The sequence below is a fragment of the Hylobates moloch genome, unplaced genomic scaffold, assembly GCF_009828535.3.
Source record: "Hylobates moloch isolate HMO894 unplaced genomic scaffold, HMol_V3 SCAFFOLD_7, whole genome shotgun sequence".
Lineage (NCBI taxonomy): Eukaryota > Metazoa > Chordata > Mammalia > Primates > Hylobatidae > Hylobates > Hylobates moloch.
The window spans coordinates 98,071,815-98,096,904 of record NW_026652282.1 but is presented as its reverse complement, the minus strand read 5'-3'; the positions used below and the strand labels follow the sequence as shown (position 1 = coordinate 98,096,904).

Sequence of the window (25,090 nt, the reverse complement as noted above, 5' to 3'; positions counted from 1 at the left end):
TTGAGATATAGTGATTTTAATTTCACTCAACTGTGAAAAAGTTTTCATTAATGGTTTACAATACAATACCATAAATTATCTCCAAGTTCGCATTAAAGTAAGTGGGATTTGGTGGAAATGTTTTCCATCATGTAGAATGATGTTTCTTGCCACTGTTGAATCTGAGTAATAATAATAAAAACCACCGCTGAGCACCCTGCAATATGCCAAGCACTCTGTTAAGATCTGTGCTTTACACACTTGTGAAGATAGTGACAAAAACTTTTAACTACTCTTTGTGGTCAGCTTTTGAAAAGAATTTCTTTCCCTTCACACTTCCCCCAATTAGATATTCTTTCATTTAAAATGCCCAAATCTTCCCTGAATTGCAAAAGTCACCTATAGAAAATTGCACACCTTAAATAGCACCAAAACGTAGTGGTAGAATGCATGTAACATAATGTGGATTAAAATTAAGGAAAAGTATTTCTAACCTTTTGTTAGCCATCTATTCTCAAATATTTTATAAAATCTGGTATAACTAAGGAATTAACAATCTCTTGAAACTTACTAACAGCATTTGACCTGTCTTCAAAGAAAACCCTCAGAATGGGCTGGACACGGTGGCTCACACCTGTAATCTCGCACTTCAGGAGGCCGAGGTAGACAGATCACTTGAGGTCGGGAGTTCGAGACCAGCCCGGCCAACATGGGGAAACCTCGCCTCTACTAAAAATACAAAAATTAGCTGGTGTGGTGGTGGGCACCTGTAGTCCCACCTACTCAGGAGGCTGAGGCAGGAGAATCACTTGAATCCAGAAGGCAGAGGTTGCAGTGAGCTGGGATCATGCCACTGCACTCCAGCCTGGGCAACAGAATGAGACTCTGACCCCCAGCCCCCCACCAAAAAAAAAAAAAAAAGGAAAAAGAAAAAGAAAACCCTCAGAATGTCAAACACGATTTCAGCTTATATATACATACATAACTTAGAGAGGTGGTTCAATTAGAGGCCTACCTATTTACCTACCTTCATGTCCCCTCCCCGCTAAATAAATTACCAGTATAAATTAAACAAATGCCTTAATTTCTTACTCCTTTCATCTTCAATCATAAGGAAGAGAAAACGTTTTAAAATGTGTAAGAAAAATTATTTCTTCTATTGTCACTCATTTGCCAAGCACAAAAAGCCAGCAGCAGTGTATGTGGTTCTAAACTTCTTTGGGTCACAGTTTTCCTTGATATTCTGATAAACCTACGGACTCTCTCCCTAGAAAAATGCATGTACATGTACACACAGAAAATGTTCCATATAATTTTGGTTTCATATGTTCCCTGAAGCCTAGGTTAAGAAATTTAAGAATTGATGAAAAGTTCTTTACACATATAGGCAGTGTTTATCATCACAGGCTATGATGCTTAAATCAGTTGTCAACAATGTATAATCAATATATAAAGCTCTTAGTGATCTATTTAATTATCCTTGGTAAGGAAACTAGGACATAGGATTTTCTAATTTGGCTTTCCTCATTCTTGACAAGTTTGACAAGTTTATCTTCCAATAGTATGTAAGTTATCACCTGTAAGTAGTAACTTATTCATATAAGACAAAATCACTCTATCAGCCCTGTATTACAGTAATAAAATGCTAGAATTGATTAAAGCCATTTTCTCATTAACATTTAAGTCCATATTCTATTTGAAATTAAACCTATATTTCAGAGAGTATAATGAACAACACTTAATTTTGTGAAACACAATAGAAATTAAATGGGTCATAGTTTTCTTCCAAATTACCTAAGGAAGGAAGATTGTATATGGGAAAAGAGGTACTCAAAACTCAATTTTCTAGATTTATCACTTACTGGCTGTAGGATCCTTATTTTTCCATCTTATTTCACTTTTTATAAAGAACATTAATGACTAAGTTCATATAGAAAACATGAGCTGTAACAAATGCACGAAGTTTTTAAACATATTTGGGTAAAAAGTATTAAACTACAGTCCTCTTATAGTATATATAGTCCATTTGTCCATATATTTATCACGTTTCTTATTAAGTGAGGCCTTCAGTTTTAACACTTTCTTTTAAATGTACTGATTTATTTCCCACTCATATTTGTAGAAAAGAAAGATTGTATATTAAGATAATACAAGTAAATAATATTTTTAAACTTGTGTAATTGAAAATATAACTATTCTCTAAGAAATTAGCTCAAAATAAAGCCTCCAATGTATTAAAAATGCATATACTATTTACAAAAATATAATTGTGAAATAGAGACTGTTAGGTGTGTGTGTGTGTGTTATACAGATAGACAATCTAAAAAGAAATATAATAAGCACATGGCTGAGAATTAAGAGATTCACATTTTTATATTGCATTCCTGCTTAAATGTGAAAAAAAATCACACTATCATGAACATAGTATGTACATTTTCCTATTCAGTTAACATACAAATAAATAAGTTTCCCCCATTCTAAAAACAATCACATTATACAATCATATTTTTTTTTCAATGAGATATCATTCTGGTTTTCTGCTGCCACTAACAGTAGGTATTTCATGGTCAGCCTCTTTTTTGGGATCTACCATGCCTTTATATCTTTCCCCACGATGTTGTTCCAGGTATGGACCCCAGTTAGAAGCTGGTCTGCAGCAGCTTATAAGGCGCTGAAATGCAAAAGCAAAAAATCATTGTCTTGGAATTTAAGTGCCACAATCTGTAAACAAGCAAATATTGAACTGTACTTTCCTTTAAATTATTTTTTCTCTACTAATGAAAAATAAGAATCATAGAAAACTAAAAAGTGATTATCTAAATTCTTAATAATGCACAGTTTACCAAGAAAAAGGTATAATCAAATGTAGCTAGTTGTTATTTGAAGTATATTAACTACTAAACCAAAATAACTGAGCATGTAAATGATTTCAAAACAAGGTGTGTGAACCCATTAGAGTAACAGAGTAACTACTCTGTACCTTCACTGAATAAGACATTTCCATCCTGGCCTTAGGATGAGGACGAGCTGAGGATCTAAACCAGTGTATACCTGGGATGTGTTTCAAGAACAAAGGAAATGGGAGTTCCAGGATCAAACCATTGATTTGGATCCATTGTTGTATGGACTTAGGAATTTATTTAAATCTAAGGCTGCTAAGCCTACTTTTTCATTGTCCTACTGAGATGTCATAATGAACTTCATACCCCTAGACCTCCATAGAAGAGGGATGACTCAGGCTCTAGATTGGGTTGAAGATATTTACCAGGCTTATTCCAGTATAAAAACACTATTAGGATGTATATTATAGCCAGATGAGGTTTAAAAGTAGTGACTATGGATATAAAGCAAACAGGTCATTTGCTTTGTGACATCTTCAGGGACAACTCAACATAGGTATAGATATCATAGCTGTCATATGCTAAGCACGGTAGCAAGGCCAGAGGTACAGCAACAAATAAGACCCGACTTTCCCCACCAGGAGCTTATAGTCTAGCATAGAGAAACACAGCAAATATATACATAATATAATACCATGTTGTGCACTACTAACAGATGACTGTGTCAGGCATAGAAGTAGCCAAGAGGAAGGAGTAATTAATTGTATTTCATATAATCTCATATTACCACCATGTGAGTAAATTAATCTCCATTTTGATCATAACTACTTTGTATAAAGTATAAACAACTTTAATGCACTCACTTGAAAGATGTTTCCTTTAGCCTGAATTATTTTTATGATAGCCATAATTGGAATCCAAATAATGCAGAAAATAATCATACACCAGCCTAAAGCAACTCCCCAGTCAGGATATGAAATTGCACCATAATTAGGTCTATGAAATTGCACCAATGACCAGATAAATATTGCCTGTCAAAGTTAAATATGCAAAGACAAAGCTAAAGGTTAGACTTTATTGCACTGATGATTAGCAATTTGATTCTGTTCCTCAGATGTGATTTATCAAAAATAATTAATATGAAAATATATTCAAATAATTGAAATAATCAGGTAACAAGCCAGAAGATAACAATATGGAATGAACCAAAATATATAACTTTTATTTTTACTTTGAATAAATTTTTCCAAAATTAATACCATCATATATTTATAAATCCAAATACTTGTTCAACATATATTTCAATAAAATACTTGATCATATATCAGATTGAAAGTAAAATAATATCTGAAATTTTCTGTTATTGAGCTTTTCACTTTGATTTATAATAGCATGGTTTTATTCTGTGCCATAGATTAAATCTACATGCCAGCATATAGATTAATACAATGAGAATGTGAAGTACACCTTAGTGGGCATGCTTTTCTCCTTGCTTAGGAGTTGCTTCTATTCTTTGCCACCGCACAAAGATCCCCTTTTGACACATCAAAAACACACATGCATTTACACACACTATTGGTGAGCATTTACCAAAGCACATTTCACTTGCAGCATCTTACTGAGGGAAAAACAAAAAACAAACAAAAAAACCCTCAATATCTGTTTAGGCAATACAGTCAAATCTGAATGTTAAAGATGAACACATTATAAGGCCAAGTTAAAATAAACCCGAAATGTTGAAGCATTAAAACTAATTAATTAGAAATTGGTAAAGCAATACAAAACAAAACCCAATAATTATTGAGGAGTTTCCTTAAATTTAGCTGTTTTTGTTTTATTAAAATCAGCGAGAAAATAATAAATAGATCTATGTTTAATTTTAAAATTAAATGGCTTAGCTCTATTAATTTAATTACAGTAATTTAAATATATTTTGCAGTTACTATGAATGTACATAACTACAAAAGAATGGATGAGGGATAGTGGAGTCCAATACACATGACTTTATAAAAAATAGATGGCAATGTAAATCATTTCATATGTAATACTTTTGCATTTTAAATTAAATTCAGGTGTCAAACTTATGTAATCATTGAATATTAGCTTGTTAAGAGATCCAGCTAGACCTTCTAAGTTGACAAGGGGGGTTACTTTATTATGGAGACTTGTCAAATAAAAATATTTAGTGTCATTTTCAAAATCATTTAGCAAAAATATGGAATATCCAAATATTTTAATTTACCATGATCTTGTTCCAAACTGCTCAGCTTTTGAAAGTGATCTCATAATGTTAAAAAAAAAAATGTAATACTCTCTACAAACGAATGTGATACTTTAGATCTGAAGGAAATCCTGCATAGAATTACTTAATGGCCTTTTCTAGGAAAACCTTTGAAGCATGAAGGCAATGAAAACCAAAATAAATCTATGAAGCTTTGACACTGCCTCACCCCACCACCATTATTTCTAGTCCATAATCATTCTCCCTCCTGTGTAGTGTTTATTTTGGTGCTCAGCCATTTACTGTCCTGAAATGTTATTTGAACATTTTAAGTTGATAAGTTATGTCTCTGGAGTAAGACATACTTTTGCTTTACCTCAACTTCTAAATAGTATTAATTGTTGAATTTATTAACATAAACCATTGCCCCTATTGACACAGGTAAGTTTCTTTTACTATCATCTGCCAAATACCTCCCTCATTAAGAGATAAAATATGAATTAAAATATGACTGTTGTTTCTCAGCAGTCAGTATATTTAAACTGAATTCTTTGAAGACAGGATCTGGGCCTTATGCATCTTTGTTTTTTCTGTGCCTGGCAGAGAGGTTAGGAATATTATTGATGGCTCAACATATTTTTTTAGGGAATGAGCAAATTCATGTTTTATTTTCATTTTTTCTATTGATAGATTTTAAATTATTGATAACTTTTACATCTATACAAACCTGTTTATTTTCTCAAATGGTAAATGTTTAAACTGATGGCCTCAAAATAATACTGCAAAGGCATTTTAATTTAGGCAACTTGGAGGCACCAGCCATAAATACTGCAAAACTTGAAAATCATTCATTTATAAAATTAATTTGCCTTTTGTCTTCAATGTGAATTATTAAGTTTATCTTGGAATGTATGTATTATTGAAACCAAGTTCATGGTATATTATTACTTACAATCAAAAGGATAGGCGTAATTACAAACCAGCAAGCTCTCCACCATAGCCAGAACATCCACCTCTTTGCTCCAATCATCATTTCTATATCCTCAATGAATCTGTTCCCTCCTAAAGAAAACAAAGAGTACATTGAGCGCTTGCTAATATTTTCTTCCAGTAACCATTGTGGCATCAATGATCTTTCTGTGTTTAAACATTTTTCTCTACCACAACAATGAATCATACACCTGTAATTATATTTTTTCATAACATAATTTTGTGCAGTATATTGTACTTTGCTATTATAATAGTATAAAAATTAATAGTATAATTAGGTAAATATAATGAAAATGAATCAAACTAAACTATTTTAATAAAACTGGAAAATAATTTTATAGTTACTATTTACCATAAATCCAGATGATTCCAACTAGCTCCAGTATAGCTGCAATTAAAATGCCCCATCCAGCACAGAAGTGGTCAATCAGATGAACCCAGTAAATTCCAGCCTAACAAAAAAATATTAATTACTTCTAAGTATATTTTAATTGTTTTTATGATTGATGGGATATTCAAATTGAATCTATTAATTTGATCTTGACATATGCTCCTTAGTTTCCCTTCTGCTAAAATGTGAAAAGCAATGTTTCAAATGTAAACCCAAATGTGACTTTAAATATCTCAAAAATCTTTCAATCTATACTGAGTCACTGGAAAGAAAATAAGCACTTAAACTTGTTGATTATCAGAATGGTATGCAATGTCTGTATGTTCTGAAGTGGCTGTGCGAAACGTAGTATGTGTTTAAAGTCTGTAATCTTATTGTAACTGAGGTAACTGTCCATTATTCGGCCTCCTCATCTGCAAAATAGACTTTCTATAAAAGTAATAATGGAGAAAAATGGGCTAAAACCCAGAAAACCTTGATCCAAGTCAGACCTGGACTTGTCACTAAGCATCCTCTTAAGCTTTGGTTTCTTTAGTTAGGTTATAAAGCATGTTCCAACTAATATGTTTCTATGAAAAAAAATGCTGTAGTATACCTGAGTCACACAGATGAGACCAAGGAGAAACAAAACCAAGCAGCAGCCCAAAGTTATGGGAAGCCTCATTTTCTTCATCACTTTGGGAAATAAATCTTGAATTGTTGTTGTGATCGTTTCTTCAGAGGGGGAGAAATGACATGTTATATGTCAACTTACTTGCCAATACTGTTAACCACAGAATTCAATGTATGTTGATCAAATTTACAAATATATGTTGAAAATAGACTCTGAGCCCTGTTCCTTGCTTTTAAAAACCCACAGGGTTTTTTCTTTTGGCAGTCACCACTTGGTTCTGATGAAAATCAAATGCAGCTCTATTTGTTGTTTTTAGTCTGCTTTATATGATTTTTCATCGATAGCAACTGTAAGGTAACAGTCTCCTGTGAGCTGAATTAGTCTAAAAGGAAGAATTCTAGTAGGACTTTTAAATAAGGTAAATATTTGAATCAGTGGTGTGGAAACAGAAAGGATTCTAGGTTAAGAAATAAATGTGTTCATGAAATAGGGAACTGGCTAAGAGTAGAAGGATGTGAGAATGAAAACATCAGAAAATATGTTTGAGATTTTCAAAGACTTCGAAAGTCAACCAGAAAAGTCTGGATTTTATCCTATAAACAGAGTAAACTGAAAATATTGTATGTGAGAGAGTGGTAGGATGAAAATTGTTTCAGAATTTCTCTAGTCATATAACCTAGGTAAATCCCTATGTGTGCATAGAAGTATGTGCAAGGATGATCATTGCAGCAGTGTGTGTAATTTTTTAAAAATTGTATATCATTCATATGCCCATTATTATGGCAACAAAGAGATTGTGATTTAATTAGATCTATATGCCTGTGTATCAATGGGATTCATAATCAATGCAAAAACAACTTTCAGAGTCATATGTATGCTATGAAACTTCACATTTATGTGCAAATTTAAAAATGTATATGATATGTACAGACACAAATAAAATGTATATAAACATGGACAGAATAACATACACAATCTATGGTAAGAGTTGCTTCTAGAAAAAAATATGATTGTATTAGGAAAAGAAAGAGGACTTCAAATTCACCTGTAACAGTTTATTTTCTTAAAATATCTGAAACAAGTATGATAAAATATTAATGTGTATTCCTTTTGAGTGTCAAGTATTTTTCTGTATTTAAATTTTATTTAAAACAACTTTCAGAAAGATCATTCTGAGATTAACAGCTAGAGGGGGTAATAGGGGCAATAAAAGCACCTTGTTTTCAAGTAGAGGAAGTATTACTTACCAATTGAAGCAAACTGAGAATCGAGACCCAAAGTTAAAAGCATGAAAAAAAATAATATGGACCAAAATGGACCACCTGGGAGTTGGGCTAGAGCCTCTGGATAGGCAATGAATGCCAAATCAAAACCTACGAAAAATGTATGATATTATAAATTAGTTACCAAGATAATTCACATATTTAAATATTTAAAACATAAGATATTAGAAAAATCTCATCTTATTTGGCAACACAATCCATGACATAAATTTTTTTTACCAACTATTTCACATTCCCTTTTTACAATATTTAATTTGGTTGTTTTGTGATGTGATAATGTGAACATGTGACATGAATTAAGGTAGCAAATAGACTGTAATGTAAATGGTACATTCCTCACATAAGAAATTTTAATTCTTTTAATAGTTTTATTTAACTTATCTTATTTTTTAAGATTGACAAAGAATAAAAACTGTCTTAAATTCCAGAAACGTTAATTAGTTCACATGATCTTAGCCTAGATGTTCTAAAACAATTGCACTATTAAAGAACTATATTTACGAACTAACTTTTGTTTTTAACCTTCTCTCTAAATGTTTACCCAGTATCACTATATGCATATATGCAAAATCATATGTAATGAAACTATAAATTAAATCTTGTTTTCCATTTGATGCTTTTTAATTTTGTGCCAGTTCTATTATGTGATCCTCAGTTTTAAGTATTTTTAAGTTTCTTCGACTTCCCGGAGGACTAACTTGGGATTCATTAAAATTAGCTTTTAGTCTAGGCTCTGTCACTTCCTAAATATTTGACCTTCTGCAAGACATATATGACATTACTGTGTATCAATCCACTTCTCTGTAAATGAGGAACTGGACACTAGATAATCTACAAGATCCTTGACATTCTGTTATGAATCACCAGTCTTTCCATCATATGATACTAACTATAAATAAAATTTTTATGAAGCATCCCTACTTAAAACAATCCTAGTATTTTTCCCCCAGAATCTGTAGTCAGATAATTAAGCATCCCTAGCTAATATCTGTAAAGTTAAGGAGTTCACTAAGATTCCTTTAAAGCTAGACACAACTGGAAACTCAAAGTCACTTGACTTTCTCACCTATATGATGTTCATGTGTTTTAAAAATTCAAACCCAATAGTATAATTGTACAGAGGGAATTTGTATACACATTTTCTTTCTTTTATAATGCATGGAAAGTGCTTAGCAAGAACTAAACGAAATTAAACATCCTATCTTCTTCAGCAATATTTCCCTAATATACTCTTGTTTACATAGATAATCTAAGAATTATTATATTGTTACAGCAACAAAATTATATAAGATGAAATGAGGAAGAAAATTCAATATTCTAAATCATGACTGTGTTGAGTAAATTCCTATAAATTCTATTGGAGTTTCATAAGTGAGATACATTGAATTAATCAGAGTTGATAATATATAGTATTATATACCTGATTTTACAACTTGAGAAACTTCCTTTCCAGATATATGGGCCATGTGTCCCAATATAGAAAAAATAGCAAATCCAGCAAACACACTAGTGAGACAGTTTGTCAAACAAACTACAATGGCATCAGAGAAGCAGTTGTTTTTGAACTTATTGTAAGATGATAGAGCAACTAGGCCACCCCACGCCACTGAAAGGGAGTAAAATATCTGAGTGGCAGCATCTTTCCATACCTATAAGAGAAAATAATTTAATATTTTAAAACATATACTCAATTTTTTATTTGTGTAAATATTTCACATAAGCAAATGAATATATTATTAATAACAATGAAATGAACACCCAAATGCCCACTACTCAGCTTAAGAAATAAAATGTTGCAGTCTTTTAAATCCTTTTTGTACCCCTTCCTCATCATTATCACCCTTCTACCCACCAGTGGCAATTGCTATCCTGACTTTGGTGTTCATAATTTCTTTGTTCTTCTTTACACTTAGATTTGAATGTTTTGTTTTGGAATTTATAGAAAAGTTATCTTAATGCATGTAAACATATACAACGTGCCATTTTTTATTAGGTAGTGTGAGATTTATCCATCATCAAGTTGAACTATATAAAATGTCCACTTTGTAATTCAAAAGTGAAAGAATATAAGCAAATTCATTTGGTTAAATTAAATATATGTAGTTTTAATCATTCTTTTCCACTTCTTTTTTGTTTGTTTGTTTTTGTTTTTGAGACAGAGTCTCGCTCTGTCATCCAGGCTGGAGTGCAGTGGTGAAATCTTGGCTCACTGTAATCTCCGCCTGACAGGTTCAAGCAATTCTTGTGCCTCAGCCTCCCAAGTAGCTGGGATTACAGGCATGCACCACCACACCCGGCTAATTTTTTTGTATTTTTAGTAGAGACGGGGTTTCACCATGTTGGCCAGACTGGTCTCGAATTCCTGACCTCAGGTATCTGACCACCTTGGCCTCCCAAAGTACTGGGATTACAGGCGTGAGCAACCGCACCTGGCCCTTTTCTACTTCTTTATTGCCACACTGCATATGTCACAATTTATCCTTTCTCCTGTTGATGGACATTTAGATCATTCGGTATGTTGCTATTATGGAGCTGTAAACATTCTTGTACATTCCCCTTATGTAGGTGTGGAACTGTGATGTCGAAAAGTATATGCATTCCTCCCTTCTACTAAATCTTGCCAAATTGTTCTCTAAAGGGTTGTACCATTTTGCACTCCCACCAGCTGGCTGTGAGGGTTCCCATTCCTCCACCTACTTGCGAATACTTCATTTTCCATGTGATTTGTTTTTTTCTGTGAAATTCCCGGCCATGTCTTTTGCCAGTTTTGGGTTTGGGCTGTCTTACTCGGTTTTTAAAATCCTTGATGTAATTTGGAATCTAATCTTTTGACTATTATACATGTTGATTTTTTTTCCTCCAAAATTTGCGGGTTAATTTTGTTTACCTTTTAACATTGTGTCCTTTGATGAACCAAAGTTTTTGTTGTTGGTTTACTGTAGCTGAAGGTATCCATCTTTGACTATAGGTATTATCCTTGATCTCTATTACTTTTAAAAAACGGCTTAGCCCAAGGTTATAAAGGTACAGTTCTATATTTTCTTCTAAAGGAATTCAAGCTTTGCCTATATTGTTAAATTTTCAGTTCACCTAAAATTGATATTGTGCATATCAATATATGTGATATGTGAATGATATGTGAAATTTCCAACTGATGTTGTTTCCTAAATGTGATATCAATTGTTCAAGGATAATTGATATTATCAATTAAATCAATTAGATATCAATTGGATATCAATTCTATCAATTGGATTATCATCCCTTTCCTTATAGATCTGCATTGCCACCTCTGCCACATACCAAGTTCCATTTGTTTTTAATTTATTTCTGAGACTATTATCCTGTTCCACTGGTCTATATATTTATACCTATGCTAACACCTCACTATTTTAATTAGTACAGCATTATAAATATTGTTTCATATCTGATAAGACAAGTCCTCTTCACTTCAGATACACCTTGGGGTTTTGGCCTTTTTCTTTTTCAAATAAACTTTAGAATCAGTTTTCAAGTTTCATAGAAAACTCTTTTGGGATAGATCATGGTTATTTCACTTATATTTTAGAAAATTGTGTTAGAAATAAAATGTCCTCTTTTTTCTTTGGTCATTGCCCATATTAACAGATGAACAGCATGCTCATGTTGGTCTCTGAGCTTCTTTTACTTGATACATTACATGTGCCTGTGTGACACGGGAGCTGGAAGTGGGTGTGGCAGTCCTGTGTTGTGTAAGAATGCTACTGAATACCATGATGTGTAGCTAGGTTGCAAACAAAAGTGAAGAGAAATTCCAAACATAGTTTTAATCTCCATATCTATTAATCTCATACCAATATACAAGATTATTACATTAGGGATTAGGAAATCTTAATTCAAACTTTATTAATTGGCTGTGTACAATTGGCTAAAATTGAATCTATGTAAGTCTTAGTTTCCTCACTGTAAAATGAGGGAGTTAGAAAAATAATCTCTGCATTGCTGAAGACTCCTCTATCTATAAATTTGTGTGGTTCTCTACTCTCCTGGAGATCTCAATGAAGTTCAGATATTCAAAGGAAAGGAAAGAAACCTGATTATGATTCCATGTTTAGAATATATATTGTGAGGAATAAAAAAAAAAATCTAAGAAAAACAATTGTCATTGCCAGCAAACCCCAAAAAGAAGGAGTTGGGTCATGTTGTATTGGAGAGTAGAGGGGTGAGAAAATGAAATTGTCTCACAAGGAGCTTTAGGTTTCACTCTGAGTTTTAAAAGATGTTAGAGTCACTGAAACACAGACCAATATAAAAGTGTCATATAAATTTTTCAGAATGATTTCAAGGAACTACAAAACCCAGATATCTTAGGCTTGCAAAAGCCACTAAAAGAATATCAAAGGGGATTTTTAACTAGGCTCAAAGTCATGAGTTTCAAAGAAAATGGTGAATCTACTTCTTAGGGAAAATGTTGCAACTCTAACAAGATAGTATAATATAACAGAAATAATTGAAATAATTGTACATTAGCTCATATTTATATAAAATCTTACTATTTCCAAGTGCATTAACATAATGTAACTTGTTCAATAACCTAACATGGAGAAGGTGATGAATGCTAAGTTCCATTTTATTTGTTTCTTATTCACCATCCAAAATGGTCTTCAAATTAGGAAGAGATTAACCAACAGGGATAAAAAGAGTGAGGCCCAAGATAAATGCAGGAACAAATTAAGATGTCCTGTGGACACATCAAAGTATATTGATCTCCAAGACTATAATAATAAAATTCCAGAGATCTAAAATAAGTTACAGCTATGTGATTAATCATTGAGTAGAAATTATTGAGCACAAAAAAAGGTAACCAGAGACCAAAGATTGGCATTTCAGTTTTCAGAAAGGTAATTGTAAATTAATGACAGATTTCCACAACTAAAAGCTAATAAATTTGGCACTGCTTACAAAAGAAATTTACAAGAAATAATTACACATCCTCTTGTAAGTATTTAGAAAAGAAAACAGCAATGGCTGGAAATTAGCATGAGTTTCATGAAGAATACTATAGCAAACTAATATCCATTTTGAATAGTACTAGTAGTATGGCAGATAATATTAACATAGTCTCTCTTGATTTCAACATAAAATTACAGATTTTTAGTTGAACAGAAGCTTAATGTGTGCTAAGAATGTGATGTGACTAGTAAAAAAGTGAAAGGGCTGGGTGCGGTGGCTCACACCTGTAATCCCAGCACTTTGGGAGGCCAAGGCAGGTGGATCGCCTGAGGTCAGGAGCTTGAGACCAGGCTGGCCAACATGATGAAACGCTGTCTCTACTAAAAATACAAAAAATTAGCCGGGTGTGGTGGCACACACCTGTAATCCCAGCTACTTGGGCGGCTGAGTCAGGAGAATTGCTTGAACCTGGGAGGCAGAGTTTGCAGTGAGCAGAGATTGTGCCATTGCATTCCAACCTGGGCAACAGAGTGAGACTCTGTCTCAAAAAAAAAAAAGTGAAAGCATTCTAGACCATACTAATAGAAGCATACTATCCGTAGTACACTTTCTGTTAATACTCTCAGCAGTCAAATTTTAAAAGATGTTACATGCCAGTGATACATTCAGCCATTATCTGAAGGTAAAGTTGAAATAGGGTTACCCAATTCTTATTCATGGCACATGTTTAAGTTTTTGGCATAAGTAACAATTTTGGAATGCTTAATCCATGTCAAATTTATGTTTCAACTTCACAATTCACTAGACAAAATTTGATAATATTTTGCGAATATTAAATTTTGAAGAAAACTAAAATGTATATTAGACTATTAAACTTTCAACAGTAATCTCTAAAGCTAGTCTGAGTTTATCCAATAAATCACATAGCCTCAATCATCAACTTGCAGGTATTTATGCATGAAATATTGTTTTTCAGATTAATAATCCCGAAATTTTGTTGGTCAAATAGATTCAGTTTATGTGAATAAAAAATGACTTTAAAAATCCTATTTCTAAAAATTATCTCACCATCAATAAAAGAATATTAATGGCATGTTAAATATTAGCTAGGTCAGACATCCTAGTGGATAGAAACTAATAAATTTAACTGTATATTATTTTTCAAGCTATTACATTATGATATTCATATGGAACCAAAGATGTTTGGCATTTACTTTTAAGATTTATCTCCCCAGATAATTTGAAATTCAAATTAAGACTCACCTCAGCTTCCCTAAGTTTTGTAAAATTTGACTGTGCTCCAATGTAGTATGAAATGCCTTTTGAAGCACCCTCCAGAGTTGCACCTCGTACTAACAGGATGAGTAGGACCACATAGGGGAAAAGAGCTGTAAAATATACCACCTACAAAGAAAAGTAACCAAAAATTAGTAAGTTATTTTTAAAATCATGATGTATAACTGTATACAAGTAAAATTATTAGCCAGTTGAGATTAATTAAATAAAGTACAGGGGATTTCATAGGGTCTGATGATACACCAAAGTTAGCATAATTTCTTATTTGTGTCCTCACTACTCTCAAATCATCCATTTCAAAAATAATTCGATGTATTAATCCACATTTCCCAGGTTTATTCTGTAAATAAATAATACATCAGCAGTGATAACTTGGGATCTAAATGGATTGCTCTGATAAATATATCCTTATACATGTCTGAGGAGACTGAATGTCTTCTCTCAGTAAATTACTGCATTGAGGTGAGGAGAGAAATGATTTAAACCCTGCATTGGTGAATATATATTCAGTCTTCAAAGAAAAGGAAAATATTTCCTAGCAGATGTTCAAATCCCAGAAAAGCATATTGAAGTGAATACTGGACACTTGTTACTGTTATCCTTACAGCTACCATTAAGAGAGTTTGATAGCATACATACAAGTGCACTGCTTCTGTACTAGATAACACATGGTTCCAGATGAGCAGATTGCCTTTGAGACCAGCTTTGCCTTAATGAGGATGATTTCCTTGATCCATAGATGTCCTATGTTTTATAATACACCCAAGAAGATGATTTAAACAAGTCATTCAGAGACCAATAAAAATTAATCACCTGGGTAAATGGCCTTTAATGGACTCTTTCAATATTAACATCAAAAGGAAACCAAGGGTTTAAAAAATGTGGAACTAAAACATTTTGGAAAGTTTTCACTGGATTTGTGATATTCACAGTATTTTTGTGATGTAACAGCATGTCTCATCACAACTTAACATTAACAGAATGTGCTAGATATTGTACTGAGAATACAAAGACAAGATCCCCAGTTATTCCTGTCCTCCACCTTTAAGGAAATATCCGTTGACTAGTTAAAAACACATAGACATTTTTTTCTGGGTATTGTGTAACTGTTCACAGAGAAAATTTCATGTTGTTCTCTTAAATTACCATTATTCTCTCTGAAAGTTTATAAAAGTAAACAATGAAGTGGGAAAATATAACAGAATGTTTTTCAGAAGAGGCCCGTTCACTGAGAGAAAAAGTTGTGTGTCCATTTTGGCAATCTTTAAGAGAATGAATACATAGTTTGTGTGTATATACACACACACGCACACACACAAACACACACATTTCTCTCTCTCTCTCTCTCTCTCCGACTAGGGGATTCCTGGTACTATTACTCTATAGAACAAGGATCTGACTTTCCAAACCATACATTGCAATATATGATTCCATTCAAGATGCTTCTTTATATAGTAGGATAGAAAATTTAATAATATACTCTTATGCTTCAGAATGCTCTATCAGCTAAAAGGGTCAATGTTTTTAGGAAATGTGCATCTCTAGTACCAGTTTTTATTTTGTTTGTTTTGTATTTAGCAATAACAGAGATCCTATGTATTTACTTAGAGCTTAAAATGACTATTTAGAAAGCTTTTCACAGACTATTTAGACAGCTTTTCACAGACTATTTAGAAAGCTTTTCACACATTTGAATGCTCCCATTATAGAAAAAAAAAAACGTGCTTTTGATAATGCTTGATATTGAACTACCATGAAATTGGAAAGCCGCTATATCACTATCTAATGTGTTTTTCAAGTTACCTTGCCAGATGATTTGATTCCTTTAAATAGTGCTGCTCCAACTATGAGCCAAGCCAGAAGAAGACAAAGTGCTAAATACCACACAATTACTCCAGTCTCATTCATTCCACTTGACCGTTGGAGCGCCACTTTACTGAAACACATAAGCCATTTTATGATCACAGAATCACTTGACTTAAAGAAAATACATTGAATTTTGTAATACCATTTATCCAGGTGGAAGCTTCATGAATATTGTATCTTATTAATATATCGAAGTTCGGCGAGCCTTTATTGATAGATACTATCAATATGAAGGACACAGATAGTTCATTAAATGGCCAGGCTCTGAACTTCAGTTAACCACAGCCAATCCAAAGTTTCAAACCATAGAATAAAAGATCTACTGATTCTTTTAGCTATTACTTTCCTCTATTTCAAGATCCTTTATGTAAAGAAATTTACTTTATGTCAGATTATTTTACTATTACAGTATTTTCTCATGTTAAAATAATGAGGAAAACATTTAAAATTATATTAAATATTTCCTCATTCCATACTTATAGATATCATCAAACTCAAATGATCCTGTTATTCACGCCTTTTCCACAGACTTTCTGTAAAATTCCAAGATTCTCACTAGGTACATGCATGGATCTAGGATCTTATTTCTAAGCTTGAAGTTTGAGAACATTTGAAGATCCAAAGTTTAAAAGAGTTACAAAGGTCATTAACAGTGAATGAAGAAGAGGTCATTTAGCAGTAGAGTAAACAATATTAGGTAAGAGTAATGGATAGATATAGAGTTAAGTAGAGAGATCATTTGAAATTAATAAAAGTAAATATAACACTACATATCTATTCTTACCATATAATGACAATTGTAAACAAAACTGCTGAAGAATTACACTTTTTTAAATAGCAATATTACTCATCACCCAACTATTTATCGTTACAACTTGATCATTGTAGTCTAAAATTTGTATGTGTTTTCTTCAAAGCAATTTCCTAACTCATAGCTAATAAGCACTTCATAAATTACAGTGTTGTGCCCATTTAATAACTAATTTATAAAAGACACATTGCTGACTATGAGCTAATTTTGCAGGTAACTACTAATCACCTGGGATAGGTAGACATTTGAGTTAAATGAAATATAATTTGTCCTGATTTTCCTTTTTCTATTTCTGTGAGTTAGGGAAGCAGTTGATTAATGTTTTGTTGTTTTGTACAAATTTTAAGAGAACATCTGCTTAAAAGTAAATCATCTAGTATACTTACTCCCAATATTGTTCACTGGGAAGCTGCCCTGGCTGATAAATTTCACTGCCATTGATGCAGGTAAAATTGTTGATGTCTACCCAGCTTTTATTCATTTGGATGATCTCCTGTAGTCCTTTATTCACTGTACTCACATTACAGTGAGTTACTAAAGATGATAAAAAATATAGACACAGACATGTACTTAGTTTTAGAAGATTACTTTCCTAAAAAAAAGGTTTAATGGTAAAATATTTAAATTATCATCAAAATTGTTACTTGAAAAAAGTGGAGTAGAAATCTTACAGATGGAATAAGCTGTGTACATTCAGCATCTTAAAATCTTTTCTACTAAACTAGGAGGGATTACAAAACTGTCTGCCCTTTTAAGCTGTGATTGTATTTATAGTAACAACTATTAAATAATTGTATTTAAATAATTGTATTTAAAATACAACAATTGTATTTATAGTCACAACTCTATAATTGGTATAGAGTAACAGTTGTTTCAGTTGAGGTTTAGTGCTCTAACAAACTTGTATGTGGATTTACCTATCCAACCTATGTATATAGACAAATTAAGGCCTTTAAACTTCTCAGAAGCATTAAATATTTATAAATTTATCCTCTGATATACATACATAATTAAAATGGTAATAGCCTATGACATGGATGGTACATTATCCCAAAGATTAGCAACATATGACATGAACAACACCTACTGTCTCCTGAGACACACACAACTATCCTAGATAGCACTTTTCTCCCTTTATCATTTTCTCAGTTTCTCCTCTCCTGCCCAAGACTTAGGCCTGGAAGAAGTACTCTTAGGCATGATTTAGCCTTCCTGACTGCTCTCAGAGATTAATACATTGTATTAATCATTTTTCTGATTATATATGCTATCTTCTGCTTTCACCAGTGACCTTTGGAACATTTAAAATTGTACCTAAGTTGCTTAGAGCATGATTTGACCCTTCAAGCTTATAAAAAAATATATGTAAAAGAACTATTTGGGGGCTGACAAATTTTACCTATTGGTGATCTGCTACAGTTTTCATCTGACCACGAAGAACAATTTTTCCATGGTAGTTCACTTTGAAAAGAAGCAAACATGTAGTAAAGACTATAGGCAATTATGACATTGTAATAGATGGTCACAAAAATGGATATCAGGACCATTGTAATTCCCACACCTGGAAGAAAAAAGAACAATTAAAATAAAAACCAAACTCAAGTGAAATTTACTTTGCTAATTCATAAAAAAGCTGTATCTCAATTACCACAAAATCTATTTTAAAATAAAAAAGACTGTTTCAGGCAGGGTGCGGTGGCTCATGCCTATAATCCTAGTACTTTTCAAGGCTGAGGAGGGCAGATCACTTGAGGTCAGGAGTTCGAGACCAGCCTGGCCAACATGGTGAAACCCTGTCTCTACTGAAAATACAAAAATTAGCCAGGCATGGTGGTGCATGCCTGTAGTTCCAGCTACTGGGGAGGCTGAGGCAGGAGAATTGCTTGACCTTGGGAGGCGGAGGTTGCTGTGAGCCGAGATCCACCACTGCACTCCAGCCTGGGCATCAGAGTGAGACTCTGTCTCTAAATAAATAAAGACTTTTAAATTACTTTTTTCCTTTTTCTTTCTGGGAGAGTAGGGGCTAATGCTGTCTGAGTAATTTTCTTCTAAATTTAAATTTAATTTTATGATTGGCTTTCTGATGCAGTTTCTCAGTTGGTTAGAAAGGGTATTAAGGCCAAGGCCAGAAGACTTGTGGTAAGCACATCAAATTCACATAAAGAAAAACCCATGTTTATTACTTTTTCTTGTTAAGCCTGCAAATTCTTGTCAGATCATGCAAAGTCGACATTCTTTAGACAAAAAAAAAAATTCAAAGCTCATATCTTATTTACTCACTGACCCATACAATATTCATCTATAAATCAACATTTTGGAAAGTAGAAAATGAAGCCTATAAAATAATGACCTGGAGGGATGGTGTACATATATCTACAACTATGTGTAAAGAAAATTAAATAATTCAGTAACAATCTGAATTTAAATATCCAAAGTTTCCTTAACTAGGTAGTTTCAAAATGCAGTTTCGCTTGCTGAATGTAACTCCAATGCTTAAAACTAGCTTTTAGTTTTAAGGTAGTTTCTCCACTCTTCCAGAACAATATTCTATTCATCTCACTATGAATTTATTTTTGATGTTGCATTGAAAACAAATAATTTTCAGCAGCTAGCACATACCAAAATGATATTTAATCTTCAGTCAAAAGAGGTAGTTTGATGTTTAATAACAAGGCATTTTTAAGCTTTACCAGTGTCCTATTCTATTAAGAGCATCCAAGAAAAAAAATAGTGACCTACTCGTCAACTTTTCTGAATGAGGCATTGTAAAGGATATGCAAAGGCAGTAAGACAAAAACTACATATGAAGTAGAAAAAAGTTAGAGCCTTTAAATTACAGCATGAGACTATGTGCCAAAAGAATTCACAGGGCAAAAATAGGAAAATAATGACACCCTTCTAACCGTCTTTAGTGTGCTTTCTAACCCTTCCCATTTCTGCAGCCCATGATAAACAGAATTAAAAACATTTGATTTTTTAAATTCTGCAGTGGCAAACTGTACAGCAAAACAACAATAATGCATGTTTTCTTTGCCTTAAATTGTCAGAATTTTAAGCAATTTTTTGTTCCTCACAGTGAAAGTAGCTATATGCACAAATATACAAATAACTATGGTGAAGAAAATGCTTTAATACCAACCTTGAAACAATGGAAGAATCCTCCAAACTGAAACTGGACCTAAGCTAGCAAATTGTCCCAGTGAACACTCCAGAAAGAACAAAGGTAAACCAGCCAATGCTAGCATAATTGCATAAGGTATCAAGAAGGCGCCTAAAAAGGGTGAGAAAGAACCAAAGCTCTATTACAGCTCAAAGTCTTGATGGCACTTTGACAACCAGCATAACATTTTAAAAGCATCCTGATATAGTGGAATCAAAGTGTGCTGGGTTTGGGCCTAAAATTCACTGCTTTCTATGAATAAATAGTTGATTCTTTAAACCTTGGATTTCTCATCTATGAAATGGGGGTGCTAGTATTACCTAATGAGGCTGTTGTGATTATTAAAAACGATAGAGTATAAAAAGTAAGCCAGAGGAATTGAGCGATCCCAGGCATTGGAGCCAGATAAACCTAGGTTGAAATCCTGGCTAGACCATTTACCAGTTATGTGACCTCCAGCAATTTGCCTAACATCTGAATCTTGGATTCCTTATAAAAGGGGAGAACAATGCCAACTCAGTTTGTCATAAGGGTTCAAATACAGGGCCTATGTGAAAACACTTGCCAAAATGCCAGGTACATAGCCCATGTTCAACATTGGTTATCCTCCTTTCTCCTTTAAAAATAAATGGTCTATTTTTAAGACTTGGGGTAAAAATGCTAATGTGGCTCAGAGTGTAAGCTATTGCAATTAAGTTTATTATTCTCCAAAGAGTCACAAGGTTCTTCACTCAATGTTAATACAAAATGTATTGGTTTTGTTTGAAGACTCTGAACTTTTGAGAAATACTTGTAGTTAACTTTCAATTTCATAAGGAATAATTCTTCCACACTAGACAATTCACCTCCCCCATCCTTTTAACCTTTTAGCATTTTCCTTTTTCTTTTTTTCCACTTTTGGGGCATAGTATTTTTCATTAGAAGTTTTGCCAAATTATAGGTTGACGCAAGGGCAGAATATTAAACTTCTTAATAAAACATTCCAGAAGTATTGGCAAAGTTTAATAAAGAATGTGGGGATCAGTGGATAACAATGGGTTTTCAGATTATATACATTTAATTTACTGATGTTACCGTTTTGCCTCAAGTATTTTTCATATTATGATACTGTAACATCATACCTAGGAATAACTTTTTTTCAACTCTCAAAATACATTCTACTAAAAGCGAGTCTATAAAGAACTTGTTATTTATTCATAGGTAAGTGACTTATTTTAATACTAACCCTGAAAGTCACTAGACCATAGGGAAAAATATGTTTGTATAGATGTTGCAATGTACATACCATCTTTACTATGACTAATAGAAGTTTAAGTCCTATGAATGACAAATATGAAGAAAAAAATACAACTGTTTAACTGCAACAATAAGCAAGCTTTATCAGCCGAGTGTGAACAGGTATTTTTCGTTAAAAAAGATTATTTTCTTCAGTGTTATACCTGACTTTTCACCTATTAGATTATTTTATTATTAATACTATCCATAGATGATAAACTGTTAATATAGTTAATATAGCCACAAATTGTCAATACTTCAGACCTAGACCTTAAAGTGGTATGACACTTCTCTTTAATAAACTGTTAAAAAGAACATACAGATAAAAATATTTGCAGATTTTAGAAACGACTTTTCAAACCTGACCATATTTTTAAACCTAATTCGCATTTAACAAATTTTAATTTCATTTTCCTCTTCTACTCTTGGACAAAAGAAGGATTGAGAGTGCCTAGATCATCTATTACCCAAATGATGTTATTATAAAAAATTGAAAGCCAATATGGCATATTAAATTTTAGAGGAAATGGTGAAAAAGATAACAGCATACAATTAATATTATTATTTATGTTTTGGCTATATTTTAAAAGTTTCTATTAAAACTAGTTTAATATAGTTCCTAGAAATTTGTGGCAATTACTGGGCCTATGTATGATGTCGAGGCACAGGGAATTTCTTTTTCTAAACGTGAGTTACAAGAGGCTCAAAATGATCCAGAATGCTTCTCTTTACCACACTGGACCTTAGGACATAGACGGAAATAAAACTGTGATTTCTGATGCATTTTCCAGCTAATATTTGATAACAAGACAACTAAATGACCCAGCTTCTAGATAGGGGAATTCATGCTACTGACACTGAAACTGTTTAATAAACAGAGCTCCTTTCTTAAGTCTCTGAAGACCACTGTGAATAATGTAACCAATTAACAAGAAATATGATTGAAATATCACCACACAAAATCCTATTATACTAAGAAAAATAATTATAGTGGCACAGTCTCACTGGTACCCAGTTATGAAATATAGGGGCATGTCACCTCTATACTTCTAATAGAACCTGTAATTACAAGTAAATAAAATATGGTGTAAGTGAAAAGTTGTTTGGACATTACTAGAGAATTGTGCAATTCATTTTGTTTCCCTTTGTGTGTCACCTCAAAGTTATTTTTCTCTCCTTTTTTCTAATTGAGTCTACCCTAATGATCTACAAGGTATAAACAGTGGTTTTTTGCAGGAATAAAACAACAATCCTTGAACTAAATTATTTCATTTTAGAAGGATCTTCTACGTAGTCAGTCCGATTTGGAATACATGTAACTCAATATTGCAGCTTAAAATACTAAACCTTTAATTACTTTTTAATCATCTCTTTCCACACTTAAATCACCAAAATGTAATGCATTATTTTATTTAAGCAAATAATTTATTTGAGCTTCTCAATAGAACTTATTTTTCTGCTTATTTCTGATTCAGCTATAAATTAAGCAAAGCACAACCTGAGTTTGAACAGATTATCACAGAAATATGCATAAATTAGGAAAAGTATGTCATAGTTGAAGATTACGTGAGATCTCAAATCAGAAGCTTAGAAGAGCTAAAAATAAAGCTTTTTATCAAGTTTATACCTGAGGATTTTGTGAAACTAGCTTTCTAACTTGAGCTAGTAGCTCAGACTAATAATAAACTCAATATGCTTGTTTCTCATTCTCCCACTAACCCAAACTATCAACTATCATATGCCTTCCTTCAACTCATAAAATATTCTCAGAGGCCATATAGAACCACACTTAAAACTGGAGGGAAAAGCGGGGGTAAGAGGGTGGGGGTGAAATAGAATACCTCCACCATTGTTGTAGGTCAGATATGGAAATCTCCACACATTTCCTAATCCCACTGCGTATCCAATCATAGACAGAAGATAATCCGATTTTTTGGACCAGTTACCACGGTCCTGATTCTCATCATTTTCACCAACATGGAAATTCTCTGATGAAGCCGACACTTTCTGGGGAAGAAAAAATATCAACAGCTTGCCTTTCTACCATTACAAATTCCACAGAAGCATAATTTCACAAATCCATAGAGCAACAGAAAATGGGGGAAAAAACCCTGAAAACCATAGCCGAGGGGAATGCTTTACAAAGTTGGAGAGATTTCTGCTGATAGCTGCTTTTACTTTACAACATTTACCTCTTAAAATGAGCAAAGTTCTGTAGGTAGATATGTTTACTACTCCATCAGCTAAGATTATCCAAATTTTGGTAAAAACGTTAAATGTGACACCAGTGTGAAACACAAATGAAAGCAGACAAATCAGGTTTGAAATACAAAGGTCTTTGTCACACTGGTGTGAGGGAAAAATGAAAGCAGACAAATCAGGCTTCAAATACAAAAGTCTTAAAGATGAATTAGATAAAGTCATTACTATTGATATTGTAGCAGATCTTTGAGCAGGATCAAATGTACTGTCTGCTGGAAAAAAAAAAAACAAGAATCTATAAACTTTTCTTCTGGCTTTATAGTATTGGATGTATCAAGTTAAGGGTAGTTTAACTTTTCTCTGTCTTACAGATTAAAATCAATGCCTTTCTAAAAGCCATAGAATAATATGCAGAGACAAATTCTCCTCTCACCAGATGAAGTAGCTCCCTCTCCACTTGGGAGGGAGAGAAGGGACAGGGGTTCTCTCCCAACCTGCTCACTTCTCTGGGGTATGGAGGGTTCCTTGGGTCAATTAAGAACAGTGTACTTTTGTACTTTCCTCTAGCATATGGACACAGTTAAGAGAGGGATAGAGAACAGGATTTTGTGGGTACTCCCAAGGCAGAGGATGAGGTGGCCCTAAGTCTTCTAGCTATGAGAGTAGGAGCTTTTCTTTCTTCTCTACTCTATAGGTATATCTCAGTCACACCTAATAGTTGAACAGAAGTGTGGAGCCCAAGGAACAGCCACAGAAAGCAAAAACTGAGACTAGCAACCCCCCTTAAGTTTTCCCCTCTCAGGTCCTCCACACCTCCCGCAGCTCCCAGACCCCTACCTCCTTCTCCCTGCACTTGAAGAAACTCGGGCATTTCAACTTGTCCATGGTTCACTCCCTCGGCTGGCTCCGCCTTGCCTCCTCTTGCAGTCTGGCTGAGCTTGACTGGTGGCAGGTGCACACTCCCCTGTTTCTACCTGCCAGAGTGAGCCACCTTGCCCAGGGGTGGGACCATTTATGAAGAGAAGCTCTCTCCTCCCCCTCCTGGGTGTCCAGTAGTGTCAATTACCGGAAGGGACTAAAGTGAGGCTCTGGTTTTTCCCCAGATAAGCCTACATGTAGCAATCTCCTGCCCCAGCCTGGGAAAGGGCTGGGCTGCTGGAGAGCAGAGCAGTGTGAGCCGAGATGACTGACAGCCTTTGACTCAGAGCTGTGTAGGTGCGTTTGCAATCTAGCC

At 33.5% G+C, this 25,090-nt stretch overlaps 1 protein-coding gene across 1 annotated transcript; it reads right to left on the bottom strand.

Moving 5' to 3' along the window:
- SLC6A14 (solute carrier family 6 member 14) lies at positions 1–24,845 on the bottom strand. The gene is made up of 14 exons (XM_032757503.2): positions 24,694–24,845; positions 23,496–23,661; positions 20,359–20,490; positions 18,619–18,780; positions 17,606–17,753; positions 16,346–16,478; positions 14,510–14,650; positions 9,738–9,966; positions 8,282–8,407; positions 7,017–7,135; positions 6,383–6,482; positions 5,993–6,102; positions 3,683–3,850; positions 1–2,650 (listed from the first exon to the last, which is right to left on the bottom strand). Exons 1-14 carry the CDS (start codon positions 24,739–24,741, stop codon positions 2,504–2,506), a joined length of 1,929 nt encoding a protein of 642 aa, XP_032613394.1. The 5' UTR covers positions 24,742–24,845; the 3' UTR covers positions 1–2,503.
- Positions 24,846–25,090: the final 245 nt, after the last annotated feature.